Source organism: Acanthisitta chloris, unplaced genomic scaffold (assembly GCF_000695815.1).
Source record: "Acanthisitta chloris isolate BGI_N310 unplaced genomic scaffold, ASM69581v1 scaffold15020, whole genome shotgun sequence".
NCBI lineage: Eukaryota > Metazoa > Chordata > Aves > Passeriformes > Acanthisittidae > Acanthisitta > Acanthisitta chloris.
The window spans coordinates 2,429-13,784 of NW_008652334.1; the positions used below are offsets into that span (position 1 = coordinate 2,429).

Genomic DNA, 11,356 nt, shown 5'->3' on the forward strand with positions numbered 1-11,356 from the left:
AAGTTAACCAAAACACTGGTAAATAGTCCACTAAAATCAGTGTATTTTCACAACCTTAGTTTTATTACTGAACCAAAAAATAACAAATACTATATGTGACCTGATGATTTCTCTATTCAAAGTAATTAAAGCTCATTCAAAAACACCAACAAAAGACTTGGCACATTCTCCTCAGCCTCTTCCATCTCTTCAGCTGACAACAGACACACCAAACAAATATCCTGAATAATCCCTGGAAGCATTTAACCTCTATGTACTGGCAGCTCCCAACAGGGCTGTGATTTACAAACTCCTTACTTCCTGAACGCAGTGCTGCACTTAAGGGCCTTGGGGTAGGCTGTCCAAAAGTAAGACTAAACTACTCAGAGGGTCAAAAGAGACAGGGAGAGATGGAAAACCAGCAACAAACGGAAGTATTTATACAAGGCACTACTCAAACCTAAGTGTAACAACACACTGTAAAACACTACTCAATGCCCTTGCTTAGGGTTTTATTACTGCTTAGTATTTTATCTACAGTTTTAACCCCTGCAGGGTACTGAGATTCTATTTCCAACCACTGGTAGCCATGTGACATTGCCTTTAAGTGACAATATTAGTGGATTTACACAATAATTCTGTCTATTTCCTTTCCTTACATTGCTATTGTCCGAAAAGGAAGAAGTTTACCAAAACATTGGTAAAAAGTCCACCAAAACCAGTGTATTTTCACACTCACGTTTAAACCAAAAAGTGGTTTAAACCAGTGAACCAACAAATGGCAAATTCCATCTGTAACCTGATGATTTCTCTGTCCAAATTAACTAAAGCTCATTTAAAACACCAACAAAAGACTCAGCACATTCTCCTCAGCCTCTTCCATCACTTAGGTGACAACAGTCAGACAAACCAAATTGTTTATCCTGAATAATCCTTGGAAGCATTTAATCTCTATGTATTGGCAGCTCTGAACAGTGCTGTGATTTAATAACTCCTCACTTGTTGAAGGCAGTGCTGCACTTAAAGGCCTTGGGGAAGAATAAACTACTAAGAGGATCAAAGTAGAGCGAGAGATGGAAAAACAGCAACAAAAAATGATGGATGCATTTATGGTAAGGTTTGAAATCAGGTGGACGAGGAGCAAAGGGACTGATGACGAAGGGTCTGTGTGGTGCACAGTGAGACAACAGGCACGGACAGAAGAGCTCCAGATTGAATCTAGCTGCATTCTGTGTTTTGGTGAGGTTTTACCATCCACCCCTCACTGCAGAAGGGGCTCATGCTCACCCCCAGGGATCAGCAGGTAGATAGAAAGGGTCAGTACCTCATTTGAATCCAGGAGACTCCCCTGCATTTCTGTCATCGCCTTTGTCTGGTGCAAGTTGTGTCCACGCCAAAGTGACAAAGGGAACAAAGGGAGAAAACAAAAGGAAGAAATGAGACTCAACTACATACAGAAACAACAGGTCATCAGGTCACATGAACTGACTACAGGTGGCACTGAGCACATGAAGTAGCAAAGGGATGAGGTGACAGCTGTGCAGCCAGAGAGGTTAGAGCATGGACTGTGCCACAGATGTGGAGACAAGAGGAAGCTCAGATGGACACCAAAGAGGTTCACCAGAAGCTGCTGAAGCCTTGACAGAGAGCACACATGCAGAATAGGCTGAGCACTGCCACACACCAGGAACGCTGCACACAGATGGGCAGAGAAGAGTGGGATGGGAAATTCCCTGTTAATGGCAAAACTTCTTGCACAGCCTCCATTCAGGAGCCATTGCTCCCAGTTTTGAGGAGAAGAGCTGTTCTTTTCCAAGACATTTCTGAAGTCTCCCACTGCAATCTCTAGGGAAGCGACTGGATCAGTGAGAATGTTTGAAGGCACAGGGAAGAGGCACAGCACAGTACAGAGAGCAGAAACTGATCCCAAGTCTTATCCAAGAGTCCTATACCCAACTTTTGGAATGAATTTAAGATCTTTCCACACTGCAACTCCTTCCTGATTTTTATAGAACTTAAGGCACTAAAGCAGCTGCAGAGAAGGAAAGAAGAGGATCCCTGGTTTCTGGCATAACCCAATCTCCTGCAAAGAGCCTCATCAGACCAGAGCTGCCAAACACACGGATTTCAGATTAAACCAGCAGGAAACTGAGGCAGAATTTAAGAGTCATCTTATACAAAGTATCACTTGGTAACTGCACAGCAAGAAGACTAAAGACACATGACAGGGTTCACCCCTTGGTGAGGAGCACAAGGAGGAGAAAGGCAGCTCTTTCCCAAGACTAAAGCAGATGAACAGCACCAGATGCTCATACTCCCTTTTTCCACAGACTCCCAGGGCATCCCAGTAGTTCCCAAGCTACAGGAATGCAGATGCTCATCACAGTACTTCTGAGAAGATCTATTGGGGCATATTGTGGACTTTTGAGACAGAAAAGCACAGAAGATTTGGGACTGAAGCACAGAATTTACCTATAAACCAAGTCATTTGCACATATCAACCTCCTTCTTATCAATGAGAACCACAGAAACCTTACAGCAGCCTTCATTCCATGACTCCTAAGGATGTCCAAGAGGACAAGCAGATGAAACAGCAGGTGACTGGTAGGGTTTTATCAATACTCCACCTTCTAACATGCTCCCAAAGGAGCTGCAGCAAAGGCTTTCCTAATACTACAAAGCTGTTCTGCTCTAATCCTGAGAGAAAATCCCCACACTGCTTCCCACAGCATCAGGGAACAATGCATAAGGGGAGACACATCTGCTGGACATCCAATAAAGCAGGCTAAAAGCAGCTAAATTTAAAGGCAGACTGCTAATACCTCTATTTCATGCTATGTAGCAAGAGGCTGTTAACTTCTTATGTGACAGTGCTAAAAATACCCAACTTAGCTCTCTGAAGAGAAATTTACATCAAACAGAACAATCTACTAATTATATATCAGTTCTTTCATGAAAGTAATTTGATTATTCTCATCGGTTTGGTTTGGATTTTTGGTTGTTTATTGGGTATTTTTGCTTGGTTTTGGTTGAGTTTCTTTAACTACTGATTCATTTTCCAAATGGAAAGTGCACTATGGATCTTTAGCCTCTAAATTACTCACTAGTACCATCACCTTGCACTATCATACATTCTCATGTGCTAAAAAAGCCTGTCCTCAGCTTCCTAAATGGCAAATACATCTGACTCGGAGATATTCTGGGGATTTGAAGGGCTACAGGTTTAGCACATGTTGGTAAAGGACAGAAATACTTGTGTTTAAATACACTTAATATTGCTGTGTACTAAGAGAGTATAACTCAAGTTCTCCTACCCAAGCCAGAAAAAGAAGCATTTAATGAGCATTTCAGTCAACACCATAAGGGAAACAGAGACATGCAAACCCCTAAAGAACAAGAAAACAGCCTGATTTGTGAGCAAGCCAAACTCATTCTGAGTTCAATGAGGTTAGACATGGAGATTTCATTAGGAAACTTAGTGCCTCCCCAGCTGTGTCATGTCCCAGCTCCCAGGAGAAACACTGACAAGGTGTGAAAAAGCAGGAATACATTTTCCAAGCCCAACCAGAGTATTACATGTTATCTAGTTACTTCAAAGGAGTCAGAAAGAACCATCTGGTATGCAAAGTTGCAATCACCAATCTCTTAAGTGAGCTACTTACCATATTACAGAGCGTTAAAAACAAAAGATTAAAACCAAAGATTAAGGCAGCCCTGCATTACAAAACAGAGCTCTCAGCACTTCCCTCCCTTGCACAGATCTCCTTGGACCAGAATAATTAACATTTTGCAATGCCTGGAATGAGCATGCTTAAGAAACTGCACTTTCAGAACAATTCTACAGCTACTGAAGCAAACAAATGGATTTCAAGTGGTCCCCCAAAAGCTTCCCTATATATATAATACTACAAACAGAAGACAAACATGGTACAAATTCAAGATACAGAGTTTAGATTAAGGTCTCTGAGGTATGAGCAATCTTATGTGCCAGCAAGCACCAGAAACCTGTGTACTCGTAACAGAGATGCTAAAAAACATAATTTTGTTTGAAAAAGCAAACTTGACCACTTTTCTCTACAATTCTCCCCCACAGGCAGTTCTGACAGCTACCTGCCCAGGTGTGGAAGTATTCTAGGCTTAGCTCTAGGTCACAGCAGATTAAACTCCCACCTAAGGGGAGAGCTCACCTACTAAAGTCAATCCTGGGCAGAACAATCCCTTTGGCTCCTACACAACTGCAGCTTTACTCAGAGGAATGCCATTCCCACTTTTAACTACAAGTCAAAGAATTGAGTTATCCTCCATGAAGTGTATCAACAGTAAAACCCTGGCTACTACAAGTATGGAAAAGCACTTTACCTCCTCACTCTTTGACTTGTGAAGGACAAATCCTTTTTTCCACTGCCCATCAGCACCTTCGTTTGGCTTACGGATGTTGAACTCCACTTTTGCACGATCCTTACTTTGAATAGCTTTCCACTCATCCAGGGTCATCTCCTTAGGGCCTTCTTCCTTAACTTCTTCAACCTCATTCTCCCTGCAAGAAATTAAGGGATATTACAATCATGACTTAGAATTCATACTCCAAGTACAACACTTTCAACAACAGTGGCTAATTGGCACCACTGAAGAGTCTGGCAAGTATTTAGCAGTGAAGAAGTGATATATCAGTCTGTTAAGGGGTTGGAATGGAGCTTAGAGAACACACAGTCCCAACCCCTGCCCTGGGCAGGGACACCTCCCACCAGAGCAGGTTGCTCAAGGCTTCATCCAACCTGACTTCGAACACTGCCAGGGTTGGGCCAGCCACAGCCTCCAGTGTCTCACCACCCTCAGAGGAAAAACTTCTGCCTATTATCTAACCTAAATTTCCCCTCCTTCAATTTGTACCCACTGCCTCTTGTCCTGTCACTGCAGCTCCTAACCAAGAGTCCCTCTGCAGCTTCCCTGGAGCCCCTTCAGATCCTGGAAGGGTCTTCTGAGGTCTCCACACAACCTTCTCTTCTTCAGGTTGAACAGTCACAAGTCCCTCATCCTGTCTATATAAAACTATCTCATCCACCACAGAAAAGTTCATCTCTTTTAGCCAGAATGCCCCCCAAAATGATACCCAGACACCTCTGAGCAACTAAATGGTGAGCACAGCAAGATTTAATGAACACTGACCCACCATGCCATCTATTTTCTCCATTAACGGCTATTTTCTTCACATATATGAAGACCTAACCAACTCCTCCAATGACTTGTCTGGAGCTTCTTCCCCCCTTTTTGAGACATATCTCTCCACCCAAAGGTTCAAGATAAAGAAGTGAGAACTTGTTCTTCCCACAATTTTCAGGCTTTTTAGACACAGAATTTAACGAGTTTGGATTCCTTTATTGAACCAAAGACAGTTATTTAAACAACAGCATAGAACCTGGTGGCTTGTGAGATACATCACCTTCTGCCAAAGAGCTATTTTGAAGTAAAACTACTACTCTGCTCAGTAACACATCATGTTCCAGCTATACAGGCAGCCAAACCTCTCTCTGGTCCTTCCTCAGTGGGTTTATGCAACTAAATTTGTGATATATAGAAAATTTGTGCTGTGTATGTGCAGCAAAAAGCATCAAAGGGGTTTTGTAGTTGTTCAAAGGTCATTTTGTAGCCATTAATTTTGATGCAATAACACAGTTTTACATCAAAATTACTGTATTTTAATTTGTTCTCATTCTGTTTGTAGGACAAAATGATTTCTACATGGGATATAACCAGAAGAATTTGGTTTGTTCAAGGCAAAGATACTTCCTGCACATTTTACTGCGGTAAAACAGCCTACAAACCCTGCAGAACACTGAGGGTGGAGATTCACCCCAAACCAGCCACCTTGAAAACTAACCCTTGTCTATAGCAAAGCCTCTTGACAACTGATCATTCCAACGTATGTCTTGTGCTTCAAGCTGACCATTTGCTGCAGGTTTGAGGAAGAAAACACCATGCAAAGAGGCTGCAGGAATGTGCAGGTAAGTGATCTGTACTGGGATGGGGCAGTATCTCACCAAGCTTCAGGACGCTATTTCTAGACCCAGGGAATGCTGAACACAGCAAGTTTAATATACCCAGACTTCCAAAACACAGAATACTTTAAGGACTAGCTGCATTTTCTGCCCAATGCTGTATGGAAGTGCTTCAAAGTCCTCATACTACTTCTGAATACAAGATGAGCTTAACTTTGGACTACAATCATGGAAAAGTAACAGCATTTAGTCTTTCTGCAGTTACACTAGATCCATTTGTTACCCTCTAGGCAAAACTGTGCCCTTTTTTACCACCAAATTCATTAGCGAGGAGACCAAGCTATACCAAAGTCACATTAAAAATCTTGTGCAAACAAGAATTTAAAGGCTCTGTGTTTGCCATTTGTTTCTGAATACTCATTAAAACACAGCATTTTGTTGTACCACACTACCATAAAAATTTGTATTGTGTTTTTACATCAACTCAGAATCAGGATCTTCTTCTCTGGCTACTCTTTCATTCATCCCCTCACTGGTTCTTACTGCAACGGTGTCCAAGTGCAAAGGGAAGAGCTCCAGTTAACCAAAAACTGCTTGAGTACAGGCTGGAGATGGAAGAGATATAACCTTTCTTCTCCAGGCTTAGTCACACAGGCCCAAAAGTTGGTTGGGAAAACTAAGTGTTAAGAAGTTGCCCTTCCACTGGCATTTTGTCCCTTTGCCTTGGAGATTCTACATAGTTTTGAGCACAGATGGCCTGGGGTTTGGAATGAGGAGGTGCAAGACCCAGAGCATATTAGAACTGATTATTAATCATTCCATTATTATTCCTAAGAACCTGCAGGACACCAAGTAACAGTTTCAAGACAGCAACTTCCAGACATGTAGTTTTTAACGAGAATCATTTCGCAACATTGTGGATAACCTACTGAAAACTGAACTTGGCATAACATGTGGGAATAAATACCAGAAGGCACAGCAACAGCACCTTTGAGGCAAGCAGAGAGCATGGAGAGCAGAGGTACTCACTTGTTTTCAGAGTCAGCAGGTGGATGCTCCTCTCCCTCCGGCGTCTCCTCGGTTGTAGCTGACTGATCCAACTCACTGCAATTACATAACATTTGGAGCTCTTTTACAAATTCATCTCTTCTTTAAAGCTCCATGAGATTAACAATCAAGATCTAGAGTGGATTTACTGATTCACTGAGGACTGGTGCTCTCTGTGCCTTTTAAACCTATGATTTGCACCCAATAACTTTCCACACCATTTCCCAGTGTCCCTCCCGAATGTCTCACGCTGTGCCTTCAGACACAAGATGGACACAAGTTCATCCCCTCTTTAAAGCTCCACAAGCTTTAGATTTTCAAGATCTAGAGTGGATTAACTGACTCATTAGGAATTGCTGCTCTCTGTACCATTTAAATCCCATTCTTTTCACCCAATAGCTTCCCCTACCACTTCCCAGTGTCCCTCCTGACTGCCTCACACTGTCCCTTCAGACACAAGATGGATTTGAGGATTAAAAGTGATTCAAATGTAATATTGGTATTTGTAAAAGAAAAAGCATGTTTAACCTGATCAAAATGCTAAAATTAAACTGCTCTGTTTTTAATCAAAGTTCACAAATCAACACAAGACTTCACTTCCCAATCTTGCCCAAAACTCAGGTTCAACAGTTCTTACATCACAATAAATTGCTCATTTTAAATTCTGCCAAACTGTGGGGGACAATTGTCAAAATCAAAGGCAAAAAGCAGGTAAATGTGTGCATCAAATGAGGATTTACGAGCAATGGGCTGGTAGTTTTGGAGGCAAAGAGAGGTGACTCACGTTAGCTCATCTTTGACAGTTCCCCAGTTGTGTGAGCCGCTGCCACCGCGCTTGTCCTCGTGCTTTAGGCCGCTGAAATGGGAATGTGAAACAGAACTAACAAAACTGAGTTAACATTATAGTGTCCAGGCACAGAATTTCAAAGAGCAATAGTGAGTTGTGGTAGAAATGTGAAGGAACAGCTGAAGATGACAGTAAAAGGTAAAGACTTACGATCTATCGCTGCCGCTGTGTCTGTCGAACTCGCGTTTGCCACGGGAGTCGAAGCCGTCGCCTCTGCCCATCCCACGGCCACGGCCACGGCCTCGGCCCAGCCCGCCACGGCCACGCATGGGTCGGTCCAGGATGGGTCTGGCATGGAACAGCCACACATAAGGCTTCAACCACCACAAACTTACAGCATGGTTTTAAGAGCTCTCTGGTTCAGAGTTTTCTTGACTTGTTTTTGTTTCAGTAATCACTGTTTGGGACTGGGCTGAGCTTCTAGAGAGTGCTGGTTTGAGCTGAAGTAGAGTTAACTTTCTTCACAGGGGCTAGTATGAGGCCACGACGTAGAGTCAACAAAGCCACTTACAATCCTCATCCCTGCAAGTACTCGAGGCCAGGCTGGACAGGGGTTGAAGCACCCTGGGCTAGTGGAAGGCGTCCCTGCCCACAGCAGGGGGTGGAATGAGATGACCTTTAAAGGTTCCTCCCAGCCCAAAACATTCCATGATTCTGTGCTTCTGGCATGGGTTACCCAGAGCAGCTCTGGCTGCTCCATCCCTAGAAAGCTCAAGGCCAGGTTGGCCAGGGCTAGGGCACAACCTGGGCTAATGGAAGGTGCCCCTGCCCATGGCAGGGGGTGGGACTGGGGGAGGCTTTAAACCCATTTCCCCACCGCCAAACAATTCTATGATTCTATGATTTTTAGAATCTGGAAACAAATGCTCAGGGGACAGTTTATTTGCCCAGGGATACTATTTATTTGATCAGTAACACTGTTTATTTGCATCTTTTGGCACTAAATCCCCAAACTGAGTGTTTGCATTGCATTACATAACTAGCTGATATTACAGTTTGAATTTAACTCGCATTTGTCCAAATTTTAAAGGGGTTTTCAATTTGGCTACTAAAACTTTTGCAATTTGAACATTCTTTATCCCTCATAATACTTGAGACACTTTAAGCTTCACATAGACCTAAAATGGCTTCAGCACTTCCAGGTCTGAGCCAAGGTGTAAACAGCTCCATGGACAAACTTTTGTGGGCTTCAATTCCACTGTACAGATTAAAGCCACAGCTCTAACAGCAACAGTTCTCATCTCCTGCAGGTAACAGCTACACTTGAATTCCCTTCCTGAGCTCTCTGGTCCAGATTTACAGAGATATGATGGATATCTTGATTTCAACCATAATTTCAGGTACACCCGCAAAGCTGTTCAGGTTAGATCACTCACAGCTGAGTTTGTAAATGACAGCATGGAAGAGGGTTACAAGTGCATGAGATGTGCTCTTGTGCCTGGCATAAACCTCATCATTTAACTTTGATTCAATCAGCTTTTTAACTCAGCAGCACAAACCAAGACAGCCCCATTCCCTCAGAGCCAGGAAAGCTGTTTATCCAGCAAGGCAAACTCTTACTTATCCACGGAGAACTCTCCCCCCTCTCCCTTGTCCTCGCTGGGCTTCTCAAAGCGGCGCTCACGCGGAGGTCGTCGTTCTGGTCGCCTGTCGATGGGTTTGCCCTCCCCTTGCTGCTGCTGCTGCTGGTCAGGCCTCCTGCCAATCCTTCTTATCCCTGAAACAACAGGCAAACACATCAACGGAATGGGGAGCTGCTCCAGGAGAGATACCAACCCCCAGCAGCGCTCAGGGGAATTGGAGGTCGTTTCTAGACAATCTGAGTGACTTCACCTCCATACAGAAGTCACTGAAGGGCATCTGACTCCTCTTAGTCACACTTTTACACAGGATTTCAACCAAACTGTGTCTGAAAATATTAGCAATCCATGCTGGAATGGCAGGAGCAACTTTCAAACAAGGATGGAAGTAAGCAATGTTGTGCTACTGCTTTTTTACCTCTCAAAGGAGTATTTCAGGTAACAAACTACCCAAACTGAGCATCACCTCACTGGACTCTAAGTCCCCGTGCTGTTCTAAATATTGGACTTGCTCTTGGAGGTCTTTTCCAACTTCAATTATCCTGTGATTCCATTCCTGGAAACTATTCTGGGCAGCAGCACATCCCAGGGCAGAACCAACCCTCAACAGTGCTCAGGAGAAGCTGCAATTGGAGTTTGTTTCTAGATGATCCAATTGACTTCACCTCCATAAAGCAGTCACTGAGGAACATCTGATTCCTCTTAGTCACATTTTTACACAGAATTTCAACCAAACTGTGTTTGAAAGCATTAGTAATCCATGCTGCAAAGACAGGGGCAACTTTCAAACAAGGATCGAAGTAAACAAAGTTGCCTCACTGCTTTTTTTTCCCCCCTCTCAAAGGTGTATTTTAGGTAAAACAAGTGGTTTTATTTTGCACACCTAAACTCAGTATCACCTCACTGCACCCTAGGTCCCTGTGCTGTTCTGAAGGCTGGAATCAATCCTGGAGGTCTTTTCCTGCCCAAATGATCCTGTAATTCCATTCTTGGAAACTCTTCTGGGCAGCAGCACACCCCCAGGCAGTTCCACATAAAACCACACAGGTGCCACTTGCATCCAGTGCTGCAGGTACTGGTGAGTGACCAATTGGTGTCCTCATCCCCATGGATCCTCCCAGTCCAATACATTCCCTGACTCCTTGTGCAATGCTTAAAATAGCTTCAGAATCCACTGTGCCACTGAGCTGGGCAGTGTCCTCCCTCCCTCCGCCTTCTGAGAGGGGTTTTAAAATCCAGTGGTGTCTTCCCTCCCTAGGTCTTCTAAAGGGGTTTTGAGATCAAATGGTCAGTGTCTTCCTCCCTCCCTCTCCCCCTAGGCCTTCTGAAAGGGGTTTTAAACCCAACCCCTCCCATGGGCATTCTGCTTTTCACTAAACCCTCTAAAGGATCTAATCCAGTTTTCTTTTCCACTCGTGTGAAAGGCCTTGTTTACTATTCTTTAGAAAGATCTGGACAAACACACTGCTGTTTTGTTATCCCATTTTCCTGCCAAAATATTGGCTCAAGAATTATGAACTAGTTTTAAAATTAAAAGCTGATTTTTAGTTCTTTTTTAAATAACTAAGTTCCTGCCTAACCAGCAATGTCAAATTTGGGTGGGGCCACAGAAGTTGTAATGATATCCAAGCCAACACACCCAGATGAACAATGTCTCTCACCTTTCAAGCTGTACTTAAGGTGAAGTTTGCATGACACACATAACTCACTGAGTATTCCTCACTCCCGAGGAAACAAGGGGTTAAACTCCCTAAGCTGCACTTGGAAAAAGGCTCTCCAATAGGCATTCCATGTGAGGAGAAGAAGCAGGGAGAGGGCAGGAGGAGGTATGCTGCAGAACTGGAATCACACAGCCACGGCTTTTGAATGTGGAGTTGGACGCCCTGTGCTCACAAAAACCTGATTCC

At 43.6% G+C, this 11,356-nt stretch overlaps 1 protein-coding gene across 1 annotated transcript in view; it reads right to left on the reverse strand.

Moving 5' to 3' along the window:
- The window catches only part of SERBP1 (SERPINE1 mRNA binding protein 1), a gene marked incomplete at both ends in the record, with an annotated part of 12,009 nt that extends 2,423 nt beyond the window's left edge, over positions 1–9,586 (reverse strand). The window contains 5 exons of the mRNA XM_009077025.1: positions 4,339–4,516; positions 7,005–7,079; positions 7,807–7,878; positions 8,020–8,157; positions 9,430–9,586. Of these exons, the coding sequence (XP_009075273.1) occupies positions 4,339–4,516; positions 7,005–7,079; positions 7,807–7,878; positions 8,020–8,157; positions 9,430–9,586 (620 nt within the window). The remainder of the gene's footprint in view (positions 1–4,338; positions 4,517–7,004; positions 7,080–7,806; positions 7,879–8,019; positions 8,158–9,429) is intronic.
- Between the last annotated feature and the right edge of the window lie 1,770 nt (positions 9,587–11,356).